Source organism: Myiozetetes cayanensis, unplaced genomic scaffold (assembly GCF_022539395.1).
Source record: "Myiozetetes cayanensis isolate MyiCay16 unplaced genomic scaffold, myiCay2020 scf7, whole genome shotgun sequence".
Lineage (NCBI taxonomy): Eukaryota > Metazoa > Chordata > Aves > Passeriformes > Tyrannidae > Myiozetetes > Myiozetetes cayanensis.
Window position 1 is genome coordinate 2,114,946 of NW_026087964.1, and position 25,918 is coordinate 2,140,863.

Below are 25,918 nucleotides of genomic sequence, written 5' to 3' on the forward strand. Positions count from 1 at the left end.
TTGCAGTTGGGCGTGCACAGAGGAGCTGAGGATCAGGTCAGGATCTTGGTCCCTGATGCTCATTGCTAAGTTTGCCAACGTGCCTGTGCTGCAGCTTTCAGCCCTGCACAGGCCTGATCCCTTCCATAGGTGGCCTTGAAAAGGTCTTGTTTACTTGGTACATAATTACATGCAGCGAGCAGCTTGGTTGCCCTAACCCTGATTTTGCCTTTTCAGATCTATGGGAACACCTACTCGCACAAAGTGGATATCTTTTCTCTGGGACTGATTCTCTTCGAGCTGCTTTACCCTTTCAGCACACAGATGGAGAGGGTCAAGGTACTCGTGGGGTTGGGTTATCCTCAGTTGGAGCATTTGTTTAAAGTAGCTATTCACTTGGTGAAACGCTGGCAAGAGGTCCCTGTCAGTTTTGAGAAAGCCTTGCAATTAGCAGCACAACTTCTTTATCAGCCTTGTACAGACCCCCTGAATCACTGGAAATAAATTGCAGTCTTCCTAATGTGTGCAGTTGAATGGAGGCTTTAATTTCTTTACAAAGCTCCTCTGTTGTCAAGCCAAGTAAGAGAAACTATTGAACTAGGATATCCAAGAACTCAAGCAACAAATATAGCTTGTGACTTTAAGCCTACCAGCTTGGTTTTCATTCAAGAACTGGAACCACGCAGTGCATTTTTATTATTTCTTCCTTCGTCTGTATCTGCACTGCTTTTTCACCCAAAGCACTTGGTGAAAAATTGCTGTTCCTTTTCCTGTAGTGAGTCTTAGCTGTGAGTCTCACTCAGCTTCAGGCACAATCTTCCCCTAACTGATGACTTTCATGGAATCAGATGTGAATTTGGGATGGTTGGTGGTGCGTTACAGCTCTTGCTTCCCGTTAAAATGAGATCCATCTTGCTCAGGAACAAGTTCACAGAGAACAAGGGCGACAGCCAGAAAGGCTTTTCCTCTTGTACATGGTGACTAGTGACCTGTGCAGGAAAGAAAGAGTCATTATAATTTGTATTTATCATTTATGTGTGCTTGGGGGGGTTACATTCTCATGTGAGGATGGAGTGGGTTTAGCAGAGAGGTAAGAAACAACAGCCTGACCAAGTGCTTTACCCACTGCAGTCTCTTGCTTAAAATTCAAACCTCTTCCACTGAAACCAATTTCAATTTCCCCAAATCAGTTTTAGTAAAAAGAAGATTCCCAATAAAGAGCCATCCTGGATTCTCTCTCTCACAGCAGAGACTACAAGCTTTACCCTTTCAGTTAGCAAGTAATTAGAATAAAATTTAAATTGCATCTAATTGCAATGTTTTGCTTCAAAAAAGGGTTAAAAGAGTGCCCTGACCTCCCATGATTTTAGCTGTCATCCTGCTCCTTTTGCTAAAATCCAAAAGGAACCTCTAACCCCCCTTCATTGCCAAGTTCTGGAGCTTGGCTACTTCAGTAGTTATTTCTCAGTTATTACACTGAGGTTTTCATTGGCATCAGCCAAGCATTAGCACTGCTTGCTGAAGCAAAACATGCTCTGCCTGACCAAGTAACCCAGCAAATTCTAGGAATCCGTGGCAACTGGCTGGAAAAATCCCCAGAGGTGGAGCGTGAGACCTGCCTCTGTCTCAAGCTGTTAGCAGTTAGTCTGTGGCAGCGCAATTTATTTCCAAATTAGATGTTTTGAAATAGGTCACTAATTGCAGACTGAACTGGCAGAGAAGGAGAAAAGGTTTTTTGAAGCATTTTAATGTCATAAAACTCAGTTCTCTTGAACAGGAGTGTGACTGTTGCCCATCACTATTAACTGGTCAGTTTATGCTTTCAGTGGAGTAACAGTGAATTGAATTTTGGTTTAACTTTGGAATTTTTATATTTTTGTGCTCAAACGTTTGAAAAAGAGATATCCTTCCTAATAGAAATGAAGTGCTAAATATTGTGCTTCTGGCTGAACCCGGTAAAAATACTGTCACTAGATGGAGCCAGTGGCCTTGGTATGGAAGAAACACAGACATACCCATCACAACTGCTGATAAATCTGCTCATTTCTCCATAAATGTTAAATAAAGACTGGTGCTTATGTTATTGAGACAGGGACAGTCATTTCACATGTCTTAAACCAGTGTAGACCATCTTGGGGGTTATGGGTGGTGCACAGATTTGTTGACTTTGTTGAGCTGAAGTGAGAAAGTACAAGTTTGTGTTTCTGAATGATTTAAAACTGCAGAGATCACAGTTCTCATAACTCCTGTTGCAGGCTGTACACATAGAGAAGCAGCACCTTGTCTGTTCAAGTATGTTGTGATTTTTAACCACTAAAGCAAGACTTCTTTAAATTTTTTTCCATGAGGCTGATCTGTTTGCGTAGTTTGCATATTTTTGAAAAATAGAGTAATGTTACTGAAGAATGCTATTTTGGAAAAGTTATGTGTTGTTCTTCCTATTTTTGCAGACCCTAAGTGATGTTAGAAATTTGAAGTTTCCACCCCTGTTCACTGAGAAATATGCAGAAGAGGTAAGTACATTTGATGCTGTTAATGATACCTTTTTCTCTAATCACTGTAGCTTTTTTCTTGGTTTTCCAATTGCTTTGCAGGTAAAAATGGAGTAAAACCCCCATGTTAATGTCATTAAGATGCATTTCTCTGTCCCTGTACTTTTCTACATGTCAAAGCTATGACATTCCAGTAAAGTGGATGATGATACTTTTGCCACACAGTTAACCTCCAGTAACTAGACAGTATTGCCTGATTTCCCTTTGTCACTTGCAGTCATTCATTTCACATACTTCATGATATGATTTCTTGCAATAAATCCATATTCCCAAGGAGAAAGTGCAGAGTTCCAGACAAACTGAGGGGAGACCGTAGGGTAGCAACTATGGCCTGGATGGGATCTCCCTCCAGGAACTGGATCTCCCAGGTGGGAAAACATATGAGCAAATTGTTCTGTGTCCTTATTAGTCAGGCCTGTAAAGTGATGTGGTTGCAGATAAAGAGGAGGTGATGCACAAAACCTCTCCAGTAGAAAGCTGAGGTGCTTTCAGGTGTTCATGGTAGCTTCAGACCAGCAGCTAAATGAGACCAGCCTGTCCTCCTTTACAGCTGTAGGCTGCCTGGGGGAAGGTGATGTGCTCTGCTCAGCTGGAGCAGGACACTAATTCTGATTAAGTTTGAAGTAAATATTCAAATCATCTTTATATTTAAAGGAAAACCTCTGATTTGCTGTGAAACTGCGCGCTGATACATTTAAAAAAATTTAATGCACTTCTAGCTGCTGAGCCACAGCACTAACACCCAGATTACTCAGGAAAAACTGGGGGGATTTTATGCTTGTTCACAATTGAAGTGAGAACATTAAAGAAGAAAGACTTTATGAATTGTTTTGTGTAAAATGTGTCGTGTTTTCTTTCAGTACACCATGGTGAAGGACATGCTCTCTCCAAGTCCCACTGAAAGACCAGAGGCTGCAGCAATCATAGAAAATCCTGTCTTTGAAGACTTGGATCTCCCACCCAAACCAGTGCTTAGGCAGAGGTCACGGACAATGAGTCTATCAGGAAATAAACATTCCAGACAACCAAGCAAATAACTATCCTCAGGATCACTTCTTCCACTCGGCAGGTTTTACAGGGATTGTTCAGCAGAAGGATCCTATGATGCAGAATGTTTATCTTGGAAACAGTTTACCTAAACTTTTTTTTTTTTTTTTTTGCCATGTTTAGTGTATAAGACATTGTTGGACAGAGTTTCCTTTACTTTGACAGCCAAGGAAAACCAGTAACCACACTTTCCACATTCCATTTTCCTTACCTTAACTCTCCAAGGCGGACGGGTCCAGCTACTCTGCTTACCAATGTTGCGCTCCATTATCAGTTTTTTTGGGTTTCTTGGGGTTTTTTGAAGCTTGTAAATGTCAGCTTGCTGGGTAAGTGAGAGATCTGTAACATGTAAATAGAATTAAAATACTGTATTTTTATAGAGCAAATTACAGTCTCTAAGCCTAGTGAGTATCTATCTGGATCACTTGCTCTTTGGTGAAATGAAGATGATTTTGAAATGAACTATGACTCCATTTTTGTCCCTGGTGGGTAAACTGGGAACGTGCACTATTTTTAAAGCAAAAAAGTACCACAGTTGTACATATTGTCACTGTCCATAGCCAGTCATTAGAGGAAATCATTTCATACTTCTGCACTACCGTAGATCTTAGGGAATGCATCTTATGCAGATGAAGCTGTAGAGAAGGAAAAGGAGCTTTTTGCCATTAAATGGGGGGTTTTATAGGCAGTGGTTGGAAGAGCCATAGTCAAAATTATGTACAAAAATGTTGTGATTCTGAAGATTTAAGCCTAATGAAGTCATACGTGTCGTATGTAATCTTGTAGATTTGTACTTTTTAAAAAAAAAAAAAAATCAACTGGTAGGCATTTGTGTAATCTGCTAATTTAACTGCCTAATGCCAAGCTTTTATTTCTCACTGTAAATATGTTAATTTTTATTTATAAAATAGAGAATCAATCCGTTTGGGTTGGTGGTGTACAGGATGCACTTGTTGTAATTGTTGAAGTGCATTGATTATTGTGACTTCTTTCAAGTCTAAATGATTTAATAAACTTTTTTTATTTATAAGACAAAATAGTAGTTGCTTCTGTGGGAAGCCCAGACCTGTGCATGCTGCAGGTGGCAGCCCTGTGCAGCGGGAGCAGGATGGGCTCTGCATCCCTGTAACTCCCTGTGCTTTCCTGTCTCACACTGGCCACAGCGTGTGTGATGACGCAAAACCGAACGTGCTGCTTGGAAGTGAGATACGATCTGGAGAAAGAAGGGGACTGGGCTCCAAACTGAGGGGGTTGTGGAGGCAATCTCTCACCTGTTAACAGAGAAGGAAGAAGGAGGGATAATTCTTATGCTGTTAGAACTGCTCTTGTATAAATGCATTTTTACGTTTCACAGAGTTAAATTTGTTAAAGTTGTAGCCTCCGAAATCAGTTTCCTAAAAAGGTGTTGGATTCAAATCCTTTTGGGGATCACTGCACTGTGGTGTGACGCTGTGACCAGCAATTAAACCAGCTGACACTCTGCTGACACTCTGCAGCTTTGTGATAAGGCTGAAGTGAATTACAAGGATGGTCTCCCCTGTGCTCTTGGATAACCGTCCTAGATGTTGGCTTGTCCAGGTGAAGCCAGAGTGCTGCAGAGAGTATTTGGTCAGAAACAGAATTGTGTTTAGCTGGGTTAAAGCAGAAGACAGTTAAGTGTGTCCCCTTCCCTTGGATTTCCCAGTTTGCATCAGCTACAACTGCACAGTGAAATGGCCACATCTGAAACTTCTCTGGCTTCCCTGCCAGCTCAGTGATTACAGATGGAGCACAGGAGCGAGAAATGAGGTATTTTTAACTTGATGTAGGCAGCTGCCTATTCCAAGGGCCCTGCAGCATTTCAGTACCAAAACTGGTACATGTGTTCACACCAGGTGTGTCTGCATATTCTGGGGTGTTACACCTACCCTCAAAGGTGTGCACAAACCCTCTCCTGTGTGGCCCATGCCCACAGAAGCATCTGGCCACGCTCAGCCCCTCACTGCCTGGGTCAGTCATTGCTGGAGTGTGTTGTCCCTGTCTTTGAACCTCTTTGCCCCAGGGTTTGACTGAGAAAGCCTTCTCCCTGACCAGAGAAGTTTTCCTGTGAATGGTGTGTTCCTTCCTGCCAGCTGTTTTTGTGGAAGGACACCTGAACTAGGATAGCTGGGAGCCCACAGCCCTGCAGGAGGGGCTTTGACTGCGGCCCTGCTGCACTGTCCCAATCCCCCTAGGACGTTACCTATCCCTCAAGCTGCTTTCCCCCCATAGCTCTTGGGGCTGGAACATCATTCCTTGTCTTGTTTTATCAAAATTAACAGGGTGGCAGCAGCAAGAATCCTGCCCTATCCACCCTTGTGCCCAATGGACTCAGATGCTGCCCCCAGAATAAGGTGTAGTTACTCTACTTACCACTTCCATGCTGTTACGGGAGTCATAGGGTCTGGGAGACCTAACCCACTCCATGAAGAGCCATTTGACAGGAGAACCAGTGTTGCAACCCCAAGTCAGAGCTCTTTTTTCTACCAGACTCTTGAGAGAGAACTCCTGACCCTTGTACCTGAGTTTTCAGTAGCTGAGCTGCTCTGGGCAGGACCTACATGCATTTTGTTACAGTCCTCAGCTGCCTTTGAGGTGGAAGAGCAGAAGGACTCAGGACTTGTACTATCCTCCCTTTTTGGTAATTTTTCAACAAAGTGAATTTCTTCACCCCTGTCAGTGCCTCACTCTTGTAGTTTTAGCATTAAATGTTGGACTGGACATCTTTCTGCTGTGCTTGCTCTGCTTCCCAGGCTGCAGAAGCCTTGCCTGTCCCAAGGGAGTGATTGACACTCAGAAGGAGATATTTCAGAAACCCTCTTTGAAGTGTTTCATGCCCATAAAAGATCAGCCTAAGAGCAGGCTCGGAGTGCAGTGACCCTCCCACATAAACCAGTGGGAGACCCCACCACAACTGTGCTGTTGTCTCAGGTGTCACCAGCCCTCGTGTCACCCTGCTACAGAAAAGCTGTTGGAAGTCCAGACAAGCACTTGGAAATAGTAAAAACAGTGGTTCCCCTTTATCGTGATTTTTTTTATGTCTGTGTGTTCCATAGACATCACAGTGCAAAACACAAAGGCAAGTAATGATTCCTCTTCACATCCCCTCTTTGGGGGTGTCAGCCTTTGAAACTCCTGGGCACTCAGTGCTCTTGGTATTACGAGTCTTGCTCATCTCCTGGGCTCTGCCACACAGGATGTTTCCTTCCAGAATTAACTCACAGATAATTCACAGAAAGCCCTACAGAGCTCTAAACCTCTCAGTGTCTCAGAAGCAAGCGAGCTGAACCCTGAGCAACAGCCCAGGCTGCAGACTGGTGCCTCGGTAAGAACTGAGCTCTGCTCTTTGGCCACATCCTTCCTAATTCCCCCACCCAGACTGATACAGGTGGAGTTGCTGAAACTGGTCAAGTCTGTAATAAAGTTGTGAAATGAGAGCTACAGTGGCTTGATAAGAAACACTGCCCCACCTGACACAGATCACCAGGATGCACAGGAAGATAAATTCACATTATGATACTGGTATTTTTTTCCCCCAACATTATGGTTGATTTTGTCTTGGGAAATGCTCATTTAAAAAAAAAAAAAAGAAAAGAAAAAAGATATCCAGGAAGGAATTAACTCCATCAGTATCACAAATTGTCCTTAAAAGATCAAAGGTCCTCGTTCTGAGAACTGTGGAAGGTGAAGAAACGCATCTTTGTTGTATGTCCCCAGCTGCAATATTCCAGTCCCTCCTTCCCCTATTTTCCTGCCTGTTACTTTTCCATTGGGATGTGCTCTGGCACTTCCTGTATCACCACCTCCAGCGACTGACCCTCAATCCCTACGACTTGGGTTTGCCTTTCAGGGCACCGTTGGGCACTGGCACCATGGTGCTGTATTCCAGGTCTGGAGCAGTCTTGGAGAAGGTGGCTATGGAAACCATGTCTTCTCCGATGTCCACCTGGGACCTGTGCCTGCAAACGAGCAGCTTCTTCAGGGCCCGCTGGAAGTCCCTGTTCAGGAAGGCGTAGAGCATCGGGTTGATGGTGGAGTTGCAGTATCCCAACCAGGTGATGATCTTGAAGGCGTCGACCAGGACCGTGCTGGTGGAGTCGGTGCCCCTGGCAGCGAGCCAGACGTTCAGGACGAAGTAGGGCAGCCAGCAGAGCACGAAGACTGAGATGATGATGCTGATGGTCCTCGTGGCCTTGTTCTCCAGCTGCAGGTGGTTCTGCCGCTTGCTGTTGGGGTGGTAGTGAATCTCCAGGGTCTGGGACATGATACGGGTGGCCTTGAGCCGCGAAGCTCGGTAGATGAAGAAGTACATGCTGCACATCACCATGAAGGGAACGAAAAACGCCAGGGCAGAAGCCACGATGGCAAAAATCCAGTTGGTGACAAAGATGCATTCCCTGCCCGCATCAAAGTCCACCCCGGGGATCTCGTTCCAGCCTTGCATGACAGGAAGGAAGGAAATGAGGGAGGAATACACCCAGACCGTGCAGGTCATCACAATGCACCTGCAAAAGGAAAGAGACGGGGAGGGGAGAGAAGGGTCTGAGTAATTTTGAGCTGAGAACATCCAGTACGATTCAATCCCCATGGTAACCTGTGTGGGATATCACTGCTCAGCAGTCCAGCAGGGCTTGGAGAAGGGAAAGGGCTGGGGTACAAGCCCAGACGAGAATATCTCTAACAACTGGGTAATTGGTCGGTGGTTTACAGAATTGGGGTCGGCATAAGGAATGCTCAGAGCTGGTTGAAAAAAGAGGAGGAAAGGTTTTACAGAGGGTGTTTGTTACTATTTAAAACTACAGCGTGTGGATTTTTCTGTTTGGTTTCAGCTTTAATATCTGGCCATTATCTCACCCTCTGAGGCACGGTGGGGGTGGAGCTGATGGACACAACATCACAGAGGGGCCACACAGCCCCTTCCTCACTTCTGCTACTGCACACACTCCACAAATCGTACACAGCAAAGGGTACAGAGGCAGAAAAACATGCCCAAAAGAGCCTGAACCTCACTGCTGCAGTGTCCTCTCTGCCCACCCTCAGATGACTTTCCCTACCCTTCAGTTCTCATTTCAACCTTTCAAATGAAACCAACCCAGGAGCTTATAAACTCTTCTGGTTTTCCCTGAATATCACTTCAGAAAACATGGTGAATTTAAGAGAGGGAAGAGTAGTGCTACACGCATTCTTCTGGGTCTCTTTCCCCTAGTCCTTGGAAGTGCTTCAAAGTCCTTCCCTATCCATGGCAGTGTTCAAGGCCAGGCTGGATGGGGCTTTGAGCAGCCTGGTCCTAGTTGAAGGTGTCCCTGCCCATAGCAGGGAGGTTGGAGCTGGATGATCTTTAAGGTCTCTTCCAACCCAAACCATTCTACAGTTCTATGAAATGCCCATGAAATGCCTGCAAAGGGCAGAAGTTGTAGGTCCAATCTACCCATTTTGCAACCCATCCTTAGCTCAAAAACTTATTTTCCAGGAGTACCATCAAACCAGCTCAGCTGCATCCTCCTCTTCTCTGGCACCACGTGGAACATTTTCAGCAGTTTTATACATTGCAAAGATCTTTTTGCCACAACACTTTGCTTCTGGGCAGCAGCTGTCAGTAGCTCATTTGGTCCAAAATCAGTGTAGGCCACGGCCAAGTGACAATTTGGAGGGACCCAAAGTGAGAAGCAACTCCACTCACCTGCCACGGGACATCCTTCTGGAGTAGTGGTAGGGGGTCACCACGGAGCAGTATCTGTCCAGGCTGATGAAGCACAGTGTGACAATGGATGCAGTGCAGAACATGACATCAAAGGAGATCCAGACTTTGCAGAAAAGCTTCCCAAACAGCCACATCCCTGTTACTTCATAAATGATACTGTGAGAGAAAACAGGTGGAAATCAAAGCTCGAAGGGCTGAGTTTGTGCATTCCCTGGAAGTGTTCAAGGCCAGGTTGGATAGGCCTCTGAGCAACCTGGTCTAGTGGAAGGTGTCCCTGCCCGTGGCATGGCCTTGGAACTGGATGATCTTCAAGGTCCCTTCCAACCCAAATCATTCTGTGATTCTGTTTCTTCATGACTGCATGGAGGTAATGCCATATTTTATCATGGAGGTGCTAAAGATGGGGATGCAGCTCTGACAGCAGCCATTCATCCTCAAAGCACAACCCAGGGCAATAACCCACAGGTGGAGCATGGCTAAAGAAGATCAAACCTGTGCTTCTTGCCTGCACCCTGAGTGGGTGCCTTGAGAGAGGGGTTTTGTCCCACAAAGCTCCCCAAATTTACATCTGCACAGCTTTGTTTATTGCGGCTTTTAATTCCAGTGCCCTAAGAAATTCACTTTACATCTGATCTCACCCTGCAAAACTAGAGGATTTCAACCATTTGTTAAGAAAAAAAAATCCTGGTAGGAAGACTATGCAGCTTGTACATTATGTAGCTCATAAATGCCTCAGTGAGGTAAACACACTAGAAAAAAAGCAGACATTATACCAAAAATACTTCCAGCAAAGTCAAGAGGGGCCTGTGAGAAGTGAGCAGCGAGGGAAGGAACATATGGCAGCTGTAGGAAGGCTGATGCATATTTCTATAGCATTCAATGAGATGCCATTCACTTTCCCTTTCTTTCACCAGCTTTCTGCGACTCCTGGGGTGCTGCTGAAATCACCACTGTGTGTGAATTTGATGAGTAACTCCCTAGTCTTACAAAGCTTTAATTACCCTGTAACTTCCTGGCTTGCTGGTTAAATGCAGTGAGACCAAGGCTGCTGCCCTGCAGAGCTCAGGTGGGCTCTGCTTCCAGCAAGAGCAGAAAGAGTAACGTGATGTCGGGGGAGGGAGAAAACAATGCCTGGCCTACACTTGATTGGCAACAACTCATTAGAATTACTCGTGAATGTTGTTACAGAGCGCAACAACTGCTGTAGGTGGGTGCAGCGCAGCTAAAAGGTCCCAGCCCTTGGCAGCTCTTTGCTGTGGGGGATGACCAGCAAAAATTCAAGCAAACTGGATCTACAGCAGAGGCTGTCCCTGCACCGTGGTGGTCCCCATGTGGGCATCGTGGAGGGTCCCTCTGCACACACATGGAAAGGTTTCATGGCTCTTGAGATTAAGGCACCAGGTGACAACCTTGTTTTTCCTTTCTGTCCCATTTTCCTGAGCCAAACTGGCTCCTAAGGTCACTTCTTTCCCTTCTCTCTGGCGTGTGCCAACTGAGGAACAAACTGAAATTCAAAGGAGCAACATAGATAGGAAACCAAGACAGCAGGAAAGATGGGATACAACAACCATTCCATCAGCAGTCACTGCTCTTAATGCAGTCCTCAGCTCACATTCCCCAAACAGTTGGAGCCTGAAAAATCATCTACCAGCCATGCTGGCCCCGTGTGCAACACAGGGCTATTCCTGGAAGAGGGGACTCTGCCCTGGAGCCACGTGCAAAGCTGGATATCTAGTCCAGGGGACCCATAATACAGGGTAGAGACATGGAAGCACAAATAATCACCAACCCACAGTTAAGTCCAGCCCGAAGCCCAGCAGGTGAATTTCCAGCCAGCCCCGCTCAAAGAGTGGATGCAGAGCCAGGAGAAAGGACATTCATGCACGTGTCACCGTGTGCTGTCACTGTACCAACTCTCCTCACCTGAAGGGCATGACCAGGCAGGCCACAAGGAAGTCTGCCGTGGCTAAGGACATGATGAACATGTAGGTGACAGTGCGCAGCCTCTTCTCCACCACAGGGCAGATGAAGACCACGGTATTTCCCAGGAGGGTGATCAGGTCGATGAGGGTGAGGATCAGCCCAATGACCACCTCCTGGAGCCCAATCCCTCCCCTCACAAAGGAGGAGGCAGCAGAGGAGAAATTAGAGAGCCAAGTTTCATTTTGGTCCATCAGCATCTTCCCGCTGTTAAAATCTGAAAGACGTGAAAGGGGAAAAACAAAATTACTTTAATGCATGACTTGTAGGTGTGTGAAATGAAGGACAGAAATATTGTTTATGCTTCATTTACTCCAAGGAAAATCCACGCACCCTGCTGTGCCTGTGCCATCACTGTCCCATGGTTATGAGTCCATTAGAAGTATTTGAAATCCTAAGGGTGAGGATAAATATGCAGCATTGGCTGAAGTCCTTCATGGCAATTAGAAGCCCTTCTGTGAACCAAAATGCATCATCAGATGAAGTGTGAGACAACAAAAAATAAAAATTATTGAGAACAGAGAAAGGAAAAGCAAACAACTGAATGCAAAAATGAAAGCAGCTGGGCTAAATCCCACTGAACAACATGCCACGTCCACAAAGTGTGGGGGATGGAACTAGATGATCTTTAAAGTCCCTTCCAACCTAAACCATTCTATGATTCTATAGTTTCATCATCATCATCTTTGGCACCCCCAGACCAGCTGAAACTGCTTGCCCAGGCTGGCTGCCCCCATAACCCCACTGTCCAGCCCATGCCCTGTCCTGGGTTGTCCTGGTGCTTTCTCAGGCTCTGAAGTTAAGAGGTTTTTTACTGCCATCGTGGGCAGCTTCATCTTCCAGTCTGAATGGCCATGCAGGGCTGCCTGTAACCACATAGGGAGCTTAATCAGTTTTCAAATTGGATTTTCCAGTTGGGGAAATTCATGTGTTTGTGTCCACAGCTCAGTTCCCAGACTTTGACACAGTGGTGTCGCAAGTACCTGGGAAGGTGGGAATGATGTGCTGCAGAAAATCCAGCCGTTCAAAACACACTGGTGCGGCCAAGGGCAAAGCCAAAACCTGTGGGGAAAAGGGAAGTATAGAATTATTTCCAGATGCCAAATTGCTGTATTTAAATGCCATCAATTCTCCTGTGACTGGGCTCTGCTTGCACAGCAACCTCAGGTCAATCCCACGTCTCCAGGGCATCACTGCTGAGCGCAGCCTGAGGATGGGTCCAGATAAACATCCCTGTAGTCCTACATGTCTTATCTCACAGTGGCCAAACTTTGCCTTAGGAGCATGGGAAGAACGAGGCAGCAGGCAGCAAAACATCCCCAGTATCTGTGTTTCCTTCCAGCAGCCTATGATCCAGAATTACCTCTAAAGATTGTTTCGAGAACTTCCCAAATCATGAAGTTGTCCTGCTTCCCCTTTGCCCCAGCAAACTTTTAACATCCATGACCTCCCATAGCAACACCTCCCACAGCTCAGCTATGCACTGTGCAAAGAAACACCTCTTTTTGCTTGTTCTGAGCCTGTCACCAGCCAGTTTCATTTGGTGCCCTCTGGTCCTTGGAAGAGACATCATGTGAACAATCCCCATCCACTCTCTCAGTGGCTCTGGTGGGCCCTTTAACCTCTGTCACATCCCCCAGCCCCCTTTTCTCTTAGTCAGGCTGAGGAGCCTCTGACAATTTGCTCATTCCTCGTACAGAAGCAATGGAGGATTCCTGTCCATCCCTCCTGCTCTTCTGAGCCTCTGGGATGGACCAAATCTCAAAAACTCATACCTGCTGACTTCTTCCAGGCACTCCTTTGTGGTTGTGAAGCTGGGCTGCTTTTTCTTATAGCAATACTGACCTTGTCCTTGGATGTAATCAGGTATTACATGCACCCACTCATCCTTCAAAATTCTCAGCTCCCTCCCTTTACTTCTATTTTTTTGCTGGATTTAGTGGTTTCCTTTTTTTCAAGTAAAAAACAAATTAAAAAATAACTAAAGCTCTCTAGAAATAACTAAGAAGCTAAGAAAGAAAGCTTCTACTCAGCCAAGCTGGGATGAACAGGGATGTTTTTTGGACATCATCCCTGTGGCAACACCCCTGAGCCAGCACTGCTAGAAGTCTGCAGGGTGTCTTAAGTACATCAGTCTTAATGAAAATGTTCCTTGGACGACGTTTCACATTCCAGTAACACCCCATAAAAATAAAATAAAGCACCCTGTCTCCAGCTCTTCTGTCACTGACAGGAAATGGGATAATCTGCTGCACTCTTTGTAACAGCCCCACTGAGGATGTCACCAGGCTGGATGAGCTCCTGCAGAACAGCTGGATTTCAATGCAGCCACACTTCCTGGCAGGAAAACTGTTCAGCCTGTTCTCCCCTCTGCATGGTCTGCACAGACAGCACAGTGACTGCCAGCTGGGAAAACCACATGGAGACAACCTGTGGCCACACAGCCAGCCAGGCTCCAGAACCTGCCACTGCAAGGGCCATTCCATGCTCCATGCCCATCTTCCAGCTCATCTCCCATATCTGCTGGGAGATGCTGGTGTCCTCACACCTCTGGGACCTCCGCAAGGTCTGGAAACAGTCCTCTGATTCCCACCTCAAGATGACCCCTAACCAGTTTACACCACCCAGTCAGCTCCAAATTCTCCCAGAAGACCATGGGGCTTCTAAGACACGAACAGCAAAAATCAGGTTTGACCAAAACCCTATGGTTTAAAACCTTAAAACCTGACATTGATTTGTAAAACACCAGGTCTTAAGGTTTTAAAAAAATCAGTGTCAGATTTTTGGTCTATGGCCCTGGATAGATGAGAATGATAGAGGAGAAATCTGGATTAATTATTTGGGTTTTTTTAGATATAACTCTGAAACAAGAAGTTTCAAAGCCACATCTTCCTTTTCCTGCAAACAACAACTGTTCCCAGACAGTCATTAAGTCTGTATCAGTGTTAGTCCACCCTAATTAAAGCAGATCGTTACTTACAGAACATTGCCCTGCTACTGCTCTGTAAACACACACCACTCTCAGACTTTAAGCAGAATTAGAACACAGTTATTAGAGTTCCTCTTTGCAAGCACCCTGTGCTCCTCGAGTGCCATCTTAGCCACCAGCCTGGGTTAAAAGGTCTCCTCAAGTGAAAAACTCACAGGAGGTTCCTTAATGCAGGATATATCCAGGAGTATGACCCCATGATGAACAAAACCAGGAGACAGATGTGCCCACACTCAAAAAACATTAGGGAAATACTCTCTTGTCTTACTGTTCTTTGGTCAACACTAAAGACAGGCTGAGGACTGGAAATAAGGCTGTTCTTATCTGGCATCCATGACTTCTCTGATGACAAAAGGAAGGGATGATGGATGCTTGAAACTTCAGGCCTGGACCCTGAACTCTAATTTAGAGTGTAGACAACAGGGTCTTGCTGCTCCTGACTCCTCTTCAAGGATCTCCAAGCAGAGGGGCCCTGGGAGCTCACTCACAGTCCTTGTTAACTGAGAAGTGCTGCTTCTCCACCTGGAGAATTGTTAATACAGGAAAGTGGGGAATGAGACAATCCTAACATCTCTGTGGAAATTGTTGGGAGAAAGCAGGATGTGTCATCCTTCCCAGGGATGTACTTCCACAGCTTAAAATATTGCAGCTTTTAAATTCTCCCATGAGCTGCAGAAGCCCAAGGGGTTGTGCTGCTGATATACCCCTGAGTCTTTCTATAACATCAGTCTTTTCTGTAAGGAGTCCTCTTAAACCAGTAGGATAAATGCCCAGTTGTACCATGATGTGGGATCATCCTAGGTTTCCTGGGGATCTCAGATGCCTCAGGGTTTGCATTGTTTTTATTTGGACATTATAGTTTTACTTCCCTTCAAAAAAAACCCTCATGGGCTAGATTCTGCTCTCAGGTTGCCCGAGAAAAGCAACCCCATCATTTCAATTTCCCTTTAATATCCAGAAAGTTTGACCTAATTTATTCAGCAGAAAAATCCCAAGCAAAAGGTTAATTTCATCAGTAAAAGGTATATTTTGACAGCAAGGGAGGAATAAAAAAAAACAAGCTCTGCAATCTCAAGGCTGAGTGCACTTTAAAATCTTACAGGAATGATGAAAAGTGGAAATATATTACTGGGAATGTATTTGCTGTCAGACTCTGCTCCTCTGCTAAACCTAGAATGAACCAACGTATGCCAGCAGGTTCAAAAATCACACCTGCCCCAGGACCTCAAACATATTTCCCTCCTCCTCCTCCCCGAGACTGAAACTGCACCAGCTCAGTAATTTCTTAAACAGTGCATTACTGTGCAAGGCTGTGTGGGGTGATAAAGAAGCAGGAACATCCCTGGGGATGCTTCCACCTGTACAATCTGCATTCAAGGATGCCAAGAAGCGCCTGAGCCTCCGCACTGACTTTCCTTCTCCCCGCCTCTATCCAACTTTCCCGGTCTGAAGGGCAGCATTTCTCAGGGCACGAACGGATTCTTCCCTCACATTTAAAGATGTGGAATCGGCACAGAACAACTCCTACGGCCTCCCTGGCAGCCCCGAGGCTGGAAACCCGGCAAGGCACGGTATCCTTACCTTCAAAGCTGACAGCTGAACGCAGCCGGCCGGCTTGAAGCAGCTGGGCAGTATCCCTGAGCCCGGAGCGTGGATGTTGCTCATCAGCAGGGTACGAAGGACTCAGAGCAGCTCGCAGGGCTCCCGGATCCCTCCCCACGGAGCTGCTCCCAGCCCGGCTGAGGGGGGCTGACGGATCCTGCCCCAACGCAGGACATGGAACCCGCATCCAGAGCCGGCACAGCGGTTTGGGATCGCCCCCCGGCAGACGGGCACGCTCCTCCACAGACAGAGCAAGTCGGTCGCAGCCACTGCTCCGAGGAGAGAGGAGAGACTGGGGCGTAACCACAGCAGTAAAACTCAAGGCAAAGTTAAACCCGCGCTGCAAACGTGGGGGTGCCCTTTGGTGTTGGGGGAGCGACCGAGCCGGGGTGCGAAACCCCAGCCCCTGGGGAGGCAAAAGCCTCACCCTCTGGGGTGCAAAAAACGCAGCCCCTGGGCTGCAAAACTGACAAGCCCTGGGGCGCCAGACCCCCAACCCCTGAGCGCAAAAACACCAACACCTGGGGTGCAAATCCCGAGCACCTGGGGTGCCAAATCCAACCCCGGGGGGGGCAAAAAATTCCAAAACTCGAGGGGTAAGAACGCCAACGCTCCGGGAAGCAAAGCCCTCGGCCACCGGTAGGGCAAAACCCCGAGGATGCTGGAGAGCACATCTGCCCCTGCATTAGCCCGGGGCGGGGGGAATCATCCCGGGGTCTGTGTCGGGGGTGGGGAAGGAGCGGAGGAAGCCCTGCCCGCGTTGGGAGACACTACCTGGGCGTGTTTGTCCTTTGGGCAAGGGGCACAGGACCTGCCTGGGGGAAGCCTGCTAAAGAGGGAGTCCCACCCGGAGCGAGAGGCGGCAGTACAGCCCACGGGGAGCCCTGCCCGGGCAGAGGGTATCAGGATCTGCCCGGGGATAGGGATGAGGATGCCGGCAGCAGCACTTACCGAGGGAGCAATGGAAGCAGCCCCTCTCGCTCCTGTGCCCCGCCCCGCTCCTCCCCATTCCTCCCCGCTCCCAGCCGGGAGCCGTCTCATCCCTCCGGGAGCCGGGGCTCCCCGTGGAAACCGTGCTTTTTTTTTTTTTTTTTTTTTTTTTCCCCCTGCCTTCACACCAGTCCTTCCCACTCCCCCCGCCCCACCGCAGCTGCAGTGGCACGGCGATCTGATGCATGAAAATAATAACAAAAATAAGTGGCGTTCAGCGGGGTTGTCTCCTCTGTTGCTAAATAGGTAGAGTGCTCTGTTCATGAACCAAAATGCCAAAAAAAACCGGACTGGAAGGGGAACCTGTGGCATCAGTGCTGGTGATATGTCAGCTGCCCAGTCCCTCCCTGCCTTGCCAGGGAGGTTGGGTCGGGCTCGGAGCGATGGTGGGGTGGTGGGTTTTGGAGCAGCTGGGAGCTGGGCAGGGGGTTGTTTAGGCACGTCCCTGGGCCAAACCCGGCTAAATTGGCTGCCTGCAAAGAAATCCTCTTCCCAGCTGCAGGTCTGGGCTTGAGGGAGTGACTGACACCTCTCGGGCTCCTCGGGGAGCTGACTCAACTTAATGAGCTGGCAGAAAATGAACTCGGCAAGAAAAGGTGTGAAAATCTCGTTCTTTGAGTGCTTGGGTGTAAATCTCATCCACAGCCCCTGTTCTAAAACAACTCCCTAAATCACACCCAAATGCATCAGCTCCTCACACTCGCTTGCTATCACCAGTAAGTTCCTCTCCTTTCCCACCTGTTTTCCAAATACAGTTGCAGGGGTTTTGGACTGTGGCTTCTCATATAACCAAAAACGTCCTTGGAGAGTTTTCTCAATGAGTCTGGAAAAGAAGTCTCTTGAGTAGGATTGGTGAAAAATAAAGAAACCCAGATTTACTGTCCTCTCCCTGGAATTGCCCAGCTCTTGGCTGGCCATTGGCCTCCCAGGTTTTTTGGTTTTGTGTTTGGCATTGATAACCAAACTGTTCTGGAAGAGCATGTTTGGATCATTTTATATTCAGAAATAGCAGATTACCCTTTGAAAATAATAAAATGTAGTTTAAATTACGCTTTTCCCCTCGAGGGAGGGAGGGAGGGAGGAAAGAAGCAAGGAAACGAAGGAAAAGCTGGAGAAATAAGTATTTCTTATTTGTGGATCAGAGTATTCTGGTAATTTTGATTGATTACATTACTTGAGTCAACATAAGCTTCCATGTGTTTCTGAAAATGTCAGCTTTTGACAACTTTGGTGTAAAATACTTTAATATTGCGTTTCAAGTTGTTTTCTAATTTACATTTCATTTTAAAAAAGCTTTTATAGAAACTGAAATTTGAGAAAAAGATTTAATATTAATCAAAACCGACAGTTTTCAAACCTGAAGTTTCTGTCTGTGGTTCAACAGACCTCTTTGCCAGTTGAGCACTTTAAGCCACTTTCTGATCTCCTTCCTCACACCATTAGTGTCTGACCAGGGAAAAGGAGCCAAGGGGTAGAAGTTATAATAAAAATAATTTATGGATTGAGGGGTTTATTTAAAAGCTTGTACCAAGCTCTGTTATTTCTCCATTTGCTGACAACCAAGCATCAACAAATAGAATTAAATTATATATAAATGCACACCTTTATATTAAGTGTAGCACATTTTATATTAATATTTTTAAATTATATAATACATATATAAAATTATGCAAATAGAAAAAACGTGTAATTTTAAATAACAGCTAGGTTTTTTGGTTGGTTGGTTTGTTGGTTTTTGTGGGGTTTTTAACAGAACTTTCCTAAAGCATACTTTTCCCCAGAATCACAGAATCATAGAATACTTTGTATTTAAAGAGACATTTTGGAGTCATCCAGTTCCAATCCCCCTGCCGTGGGCAGGGACATGTTCCACTAGACCAGGTCACTCAAAGTCCCATCCAGCCTGGCCTTGAACACTTCCAGGGATGGGGCATCCGCAGCTTCTCTGGGCAACCTGTGCCAGGTCCTCACCACCCTCACTGCAAAAGATTTCTTCCTTATCTCTCGTCTGAATTTACCCTCTTTTAGTTTAAAAACATCACCTCTTCTCCTATGGCAGCAGGCCCTGCTGAAACATCTGCCCCCATGGTTCTTATAATCCCCTTTAGGCCCTGGAAGGTGCTAGAAGGTCTTCCCAGTGCCTGCTCTTTTCCAGGCTGAACACCCCCAGCTCTCTCAGCCTGTCTCCATAGCAGAGGTGCTCCAGCCCTCTGAGCATCTTCGTGGCCTCCTCTGGACTTGATCCAACAGGTCCACATCCTTTTTATGTTGGGAGTCCCAGAGCGGGAGGCAGCACTGCAGGTGGGATCTCACCAGAGCAGAGCAGAGGGGCAGTATCCCCACTGCTGCCCCCACTGCTTTGGATGCAGCCCAGGATACAATTGGCTTTCTGGGCTGCCAGGGCACATTGCTGGCTCATGTCCAGCCTCTCATCCACCAGCACCCCTAAATCCTTCTCCAGGGCTGCTCTCATTCCTTTCATCCCCCAGCCTGGATTGATACCAGGAGTTGCCCCAACCCAGGTGCAGGACTTTGCATTTGGCCTTGCTGAACCCCCTTTTTATCCTTTTCTCTTTCCCTTCAATTGATAGAGCAAAAATAGTTCAAAAAACCCAAAAGAAGTTGCCTGTCTACCTAATTACCTTTCCTGGGGGCCGGAGGGGCTCTGCTGCTGTCCCTGGTATCAGTGGGTCACCTGGTCATGCTCTCCTCCTGCTGGGCCTTTCTTTGTCCTCATGTAATCCAGGCAGGCTATCAGACTCCAATAATTGAGTTTTTATGGAGTAGAGAATAATAGCAAAGGCCTGCAGCTCTTCAATAGCACCAATCTCAGAAAAATGGCAAAGGAAATAACAGCGAAAAGAGGAAGAAAGTGGCTTGGACAGAGTGCTGCAAATGCTGTGTCAGACACTTGTATTAATGTCATCTGTGATTGATGTTACAGACCATCAAAAAACATGGCACAATTTAATATTTACTGCAATTGCAAAGGATAACGTCAAGCAGTAATTCTTAGGATGTCATCAGTTGCTGAGGTTCAGGTTTTATATTCTATTCAGTACTATCTGGAAAGGGAGAAGTGAAAGAAAATAGAATTTATCTGACTTTCTGATCTTTAGCACGAGCAGAGTAATAGGAAATGTACATTGCAGAGCCTTTTGCATATAAAAAGCATCCTGATCTCAGAAAATTTGAGGAGTAGTAGAGCTGTTTCTGCAGATACCGAGGTACAGCTCCTTAAATTGGCAAATACGATGGTGCAGGGTGTGTAATACTCAGAATGGTTTGAGGCTTCATTTACACTTGGTACTCACTTGGAAAGTGAGTTAAAACCCCTGAGGAGTGGGGGAAGGAGCTCAGACCAATGTGTTACGTTTCCAAGTGGAAGGATACAAGAAAACACTTTTGTTGGTGGCTTTTAGACTTCGTGGCTTCAGCAGTGGGGCTGCTGCTATGGCATACGACAGCCCCACCACACGTGGAGATTCAAGAAGTGCCCAGAGAATAACAGATAAAAAAGGCCTGTAAATCACGTGGAATTGGGTAAATAGGCCTGTAGGAGTGGCAGGTTTGTTTTGGTGTTTTCCTCTGCCTCTCGAAAGGGAGGCATTCATGGCACTGCCTCTTGTCCAGCCCCTTCTCAGGGCAGCGGTGTGAGAAGCAGAGGGAAGAAATGAGCATTTCCTTTCCTGCCTGTCTTGATTTATCCAGGTGTGAAAATGTACAAACAGTTGTCTCAGCTGTTAAATAACTCTTTACTAACTCTGCTGATTGACAGGATTTCTGAACAGAAGCCTCTGAAGGCACTTGCTAACCACTTTTCTGGCAGCCCTATGAGTCAGAGCCTCTGAGATGAAAACCTGTCAGGTTTCATTGGCATGCTGGGCTTGATTTCTCTGTAAGTGGTGTTAGTCATCAGCCCAAGCAATGAAGTTCCTTTGACACGTGATACCTGCTGTGCTCCCTGACTGTGCTTTTTCAATATTTTATGTATTGTAGCGCCTGAGACATTTCTTGCGCTTGATGAATTCTACCTGACAATTTCACTTTCGGTTTTCCCTCATCAGAACCCATATATTTATATTTCCTTTTTCAGGTGGGGTTTGTAATCTTTCTGCCTTGACATATTCACTCCTAAGATGAACACGGAGGGATTACTTTATTGCCTGTGCCAGGCACTCAGCTCAACTCTTCTACGCTGCTTCCACTTGCCCCTCAGAACCCAAAAGTGGCCTCACTTCTCTCCAGAGGCTGTGTAGAAGACATGAACTCCTAATTTCTCCTGTCTCAATTATGTAATTTATATTCTGGAAATAAATAGTGCAGGTATTCCTACTGCCTTCCACATTTGCCTTCCAGCAATGTTTCTCTGGATACCCTTTTAACTCTGCAAATACCTCCACATCTCTCTGTGTGCCTTAGCTGAACTGCAGCCTGTGTCACTCGGTTGAAAAATCAGGATCTTCCCAATTTTCAAGAGAACTGGAAAACCACAAAACATTCTTAGTGAAATCCGTGGGAATTACTGGAGCCTGGGAGAGAGTTTATTTTCACATCATCCATTAATTCAAGGCAGGAAGATGGATATACAGTTACGGGCAATTTTGGATCATTGGATCAATCCCACTTGGAGAGGAAGAAGAGCAATCATAATTTATCTCTTCAAAACCCAAGCTGCAAAATGTGTCAGGCATCTCCCACCTGAGTGCAGATCCAGCCCAGTCTTTCCTGGAGTTCAGGATGTGGGTGTAATCTCTGACAGAGAGCAGGACTGGCCAGCTGTGACAGAGATCAGGGCGGTGCAGAGGACTGGTTTGCAGGGGCACTGCCTGACTCATTTGAGAGGACAGTGTATCCTTTGGTAGCTGTTCGATGATGAAAATGAGTTTCAAAATCCTTTTTTTCTGTCATTCTACGTGAGTTTCTCATTGGTATAAACAAGCAAAGTGTGGTTGCCAGAAGGAGCTGTGGTCACTCACCCCATTCCTCAGCTCACAACCCCTGAGCTGCAGGGCTGTAGGTACTTGACTGACTTAATTGATATATGGAGTTTTGTGACCAAATTCTGCTCTATTATGGATTGTCCCTTAGGCTTAGTGCAGAGTTTGAGGCTCACAAGCTGTAAAAGCACGTTCAGAAACAGAAATGGCATAGCTCTGCCTTGTGACTTTTAGCAGTGACAAGTTTGTGCTCGTAAATGTTTGAGTCGTTCGCTGTGGTTTCATTTCAGCCACACTCCGGTGTCCCTCCACACAGCAGTGAGCAGCTCCAGATGAATCTTCATCACTCCTTGGGAAGACCTTGGGCAGTTCATTCTGTAGAGGTATAACAGATCTGATGCTACCACATCACAGTCCTTTTGCACCGGTTGATAATATAACAACCATAGCTGTGCCTGAGCTGTCCTATAATTCACACAGAGGTATATAAGGCTGTCAGGAAACTATCCTTGAGTTTTCTTGAAAGCAATAATGATTTTTACAGTGGGTTCCAGCTGTTAGACACCAGGACACTCCCTGGGAGCTTTGGATAGCTCGCACTGAACTGCGCACGCATCTGCTGCGTGTTCTCACGAAATTGCTTGTTCACATCTCTGAAGTGGCTTGATGATCTCTTTGTAGCTGTTGGGCAGGTGCCTTTTATTTGTGTGGGAGATTTCTCCAGAAATTTGATGGTACTTCTAAGCAAGGTGTTTTTGCATGTGTAGGGCACGTCCCAGTTATCAGATGGTCAGGGTTTCAACGTGGGCACGCTCTCTGCCCTTGTTTACACCGCGGCACTTTCACTGAGGATCCCCGTGTTGTGCAAACAGAAGCCCATTGTCAGGAAGGAGCCTTGGCATTTTTACCCTTCTGTTTATAAGGAATAAACCGAAACCCGGTGAGTACAGACCAACGTTCCCCAAAGTGCTGCCTAATTATGGGCAGCTCCATTCCTCAGCATCCAGATTGGGATGCCTTGGCCGGGTTTGCAGCGGGGTTGTGCAACTAAGCCTTGTGAGTGCTCTGAGTTCTCGAAGGCCATCGGGAAATTCAAGCCCAAGAGGTATGAAGATGCTTAAACTGAGTCATCAGAAGTGAGTGGACATTTTTTAAGCCTTTAAGCCTGCCTGCCAAAAACTGCATAATGACTCAAACGTCGTGGTCTGAAACAAAAACCCTGGTTCTGTGTGTTATCTATTAGACCACGTCAGATGTGAGGGATGGAGAAAATGATAAATCTAGTCAGAAATTCCACTGAGTAGACACTAGAGATCTGTTGCAGAGACCACCAAGGGCAGATTCAAAGGCTTTTGTTAACCTTGGAAGAAAAGACACCAGAGGGCACAATGATACATAAAGTGTGTCCAGGGAGGAGAGGACTAAACACCCAAAGACAAAACCACTGGAGGGAAAAAGTCAGTGTATCCTACACACTGAATCAGGACAGAGTATCTATTTGAATAGCTGCCATGTTTTACTTGCTTCCAACAATTAGGTTTCCTGGCTCTGTTATGAATTTCTAGCAACAGCACTCAAGTTATTATGTAGCCCTGAAAAAAAAAAAAAAAAAAAAAAGCCACCTAAGAAGCTTATCATCAAAACCACTTGTCAGGCTGCAAATAGTTGCCAAAGAAAATTTTCTTTTCCCTTTTTATTGTTCTCCTGACAAGCTGGACAGGGGCTGCTTTCTCTTGTGCTGAAAAATCTAATTATATACATACATAAAAAAATAGATGGCACTAACCATTTGTCTCGCATGACTCACCACTGTCTTTCCAAATGTCATAAACACTGGCAAGCAAACTACAATCACAAAACACATTAGTGTCTCTCAAGGCTGCTTGGCTCGATTACAGACTGGAAAGGATTAGGCTGAGTAATTGGGAGAAGATGGGAGGAAGATTTCACCAGGCATCTGGGATTATTGTGTGCTGGGAACATTGCAGAAGATAAGCCACTAAAAGTCAGTCCAGTGCCTTCAGCGAGGCTCCCCATCACAGGGTGATACTGTTTGTGCATCCCAGAAGAGATGAAGAAACCATTGGCCAAGTAGAAGGGGAGACACCCACATTTTGCAACAATGTCTTGAACACCGCCATTCCCTGGGAATTGCCGCCTTCTCATGCACTGTCTTACTGCAGCAGCCGCAGAAACCAGAGCCAAAGCTTGCTCCTACTGAACCTTTGCTATCACAGCTTGAACTTCTGGCCCTGGATAAACCTCAGGAAGCACTGTGGATGGGACTGCAAGCTACATTTGTATCACGGACACAAGCTGAGCGCTTCTCCGGGGTTGCCCTGCCTTAACCAGGCTGCCCAGGAATTCACATTTTAACCCAGGAATTCAAACGTAGCTTTGCATCTAAAAGAAAGGGCTGTTAAACCATCATTTTGGGCTTCCTGTTTTAAAGGCAAAAGTGGATCCCTCTCTGGATTGCATCTTCATGGTCACCTCCCGAGCAGGAGCAAGGCTGGTGCCTGGAAGCTCTGCCCTGGACCCGGTGGTGCAGAGGAGGGACTCCAGTACACCACGGTGAGAGCCCAGACATCCCCCCTGGGATGCCCCCTCTCAGATGGCTGCAAAGTGCTGCACAGTAAACCCATTTTACTTCCTCACAAACCTCAGTGGAAGACCAGGGTCCTTCTGGTTATCACAGCACAGCTTCTCCTCTGCCCTGGGACCCACCCTGCAGTGCTGTGTCCAGCTCTGAGACCTCCAATACAAGCAGGACATGGACCTGTGTGAACAAGTCCAGAGAAGTCCATGAAGATGCTAAGAAGGCTGGAGCACCTCTGCTCTGCAGACAGGCTGGGTGAGCTGGGGTTGCTCAGCCTGCAGAAGAGAAGGCTCCAGGGAGACCTTAGGGCCCCTTCCAGTGCCCAAAGGGGCTACAGGAGAGCTGGAGAGGGACTATTTACAAGGACATGGAATGACAGGACAAGGAGGAATGGTTTCAAACTGACAGAGGGTAAGTGTAGACCAGATATTAGGAAGAAATTCTTTACTGTGAGGGTGGTGAGGCACTGGAACAGGTTGACCAGAAAAACTGTGGATGTCCCATCCCTGGAAGTGTTCAAGGCCAGGTTGGGTGGGGCTCTGAGTGACCTGGTCTAGTGGAAGGTGTCCCTGCCTATGGCAGGAGTGTTGGAACTGGCTGATCTTTAAGGCCCCTTCCAACCCAAAGCATTCTATGATTCTGTGATTCTAAGCATGTCAGAGCAGACCAGAGCCAAAGAGAAGTGCACTGGGCTGAGTAGAAGACAGGATCAAAAGACTAAGTGTCAGCCTCACAACATCAAACACGATGAATCTGCAGTAGAGAGGCTTCAATAAATAGGTGATTTTTTAAAAATCAAGGTTACTTCTGAAACCCTGGAGAATTTCGAAGAAACTCATCCTTTCATAGCTAAATAGGCAGTGTACTTCTGAAACACAGCGTTTCTTAAAAGCTCTTCCTCAGATTCCGTGGCGCTGATGCCAGGACCTGTCGTTTCCAACAAGAGGCAATCTCATTTCAGTTTTACAATCCCACTGCAAAATGTTTTTCTCGCTGTTTAATGTCCCATCCCCAGAGCACAGTGCTGAGTCTCATTTGCATGCACAGCATTTCCTGGCGTGATTGGAGCCAAGTCTGGCTGCTGAGCTGTGAAATGTGTGTGTTTCCACTCCGATGGCTCCTTCCAACAAGCCTGGAGCACAGACTTTATCTCTCTGGGTGATGTCAGGGTGGTGGTGCCTGATCTTCTGAGAAGATTCACAGTAGGAAATGATAAACCACGAAGAAATGGTCAGGTGGACAGGGAAATTGAGTGCAGGAAGAGAGCTGGGCTCTGGCTGTTAATATCTCAGAACATCCTACACTGCACTGAGATATTGTGCTCTTCTCTACAAAAAAGCTGCATCATGTTTTTGTCATTGGGCAAATGTATCTGTGGCTTATTTTTAGCTTTAATTGGATGTCTCCTTTCAAATCTTATCACTTCCTACCCAGATCAAGTGGAATGGACCTAAATACAAACATAATGTAGACTACCTTATGCTGAAGAGCAGAGCAACAGCACATTAATGGTCTTTTTTT

The 25,918-nt window shown here is 46.4% G+C and overlaps 2 protein-coding genes across 4 annotated transcripts in view; one reads left to right on the forward strand and one right to left on the reverse strand.

Moving 5' to 3' along the window:
• EIF2AK3 (eukaryotic translation initiation factor 2 alpha kinase 3) overlaps positions 1 to 4,608 on the forward strand; it is a 43,771-nt gene extending 39,163 nt beyond the window's left edge. Inside the window, exons 15-17 of the mRNA XM_050338722.1 lie at positions 217 to 318; positions 2,430 to 2,492; positions 3,392 to 4,608. Coding sequence (XP_050194679.1) covers positions 217 to 318; positions 2,430 to 2,492; positions 3,392 to 3,568 — 342 coding nt within the window. The 3' untranslated portion in view covers positions 3,569 to 4,608. The remainder of the gene's footprint in view (positions 1 to 216; positions 319 to 2,429; positions 2,493 to 3,391) is intronic.
• Positions 4,609 to 6,520: 1,912 nt separating this feature from the next.
• LOC126652134 (octopamine receptor-like) lies at positions 6,521 to 16,082 on the reverse strand. Of its 3 annotated transcripts, XM_050338743.1 has the most exons (6): positions 15,848 to 15,934; positions 12,261 to 12,339; positions 11,611 to 11,732; positions 11,221 to 11,494; positions 9,277 to 9,453; positions 6,521 to 8,101 (listed from the first exon to the last, which is right to left on the reverse strand). In XM_050338743.1, exons 3-6 carry the CDS (start codon positions 11,627 to 11,629, stop codon positions 7,423 to 7,425), a joined length of 1,149 nt encoding a protein of 382 aa, XP_050194700.1. In that variant the 5' UTR covers positions 11,630 to 11,732; positions 12,261 to 12,339; positions 15,848 to 15,934; the 3' UTR covers positions 6,521 to 7,422. The 3 variants fall into 3 exon arrangements, with proteins under 3 accessions (XP_050194700.1, XP_050194701.1, XP_050194699.1); XM_050338744.1 differs by lacking the exon at positions 12,261 to 12,339 and having other exon boundaries at positions 15,848 to 15,909; XM_050338742.1 differs by lacking the exons at positions 11,611 to 11,732; positions 12,261 to 12,339 and having other exon boundaries at positions 15,848 to 16,082.
• Between the last annotated feature and the right edge of the window lie 9,836 nt (positions 16,083 to 25,918).

What these genes read in the sequence shown, in the direction of transcription:
- LOC126652134 (XM_050338742.1), bottom strand. Translation starts at nt 16,055, where the DNA reads ATGCGGGTTCCATGTCCTGCGTTGGGGCAGGATCCGTCAGCCCCCCTC. An exon ending in TTCAGCTGTCAGCTTTGAAG is followed by an intron (nt 11,495 to 15,847) that starts GTAAGGATACCG and finishes CACGTCTTTCAG; the next exon opens with ATTTTAACAGCGGGAAGATG. An exon ending in TGCCTGGTCATGCCCTTCAG is followed by an intron (nt 9,454 to 11,220) that starts GTGAGGAGAGTT and finishes TTTCTCTCACAG; the next exon opens with TATCATTTATGAAGTAACAG.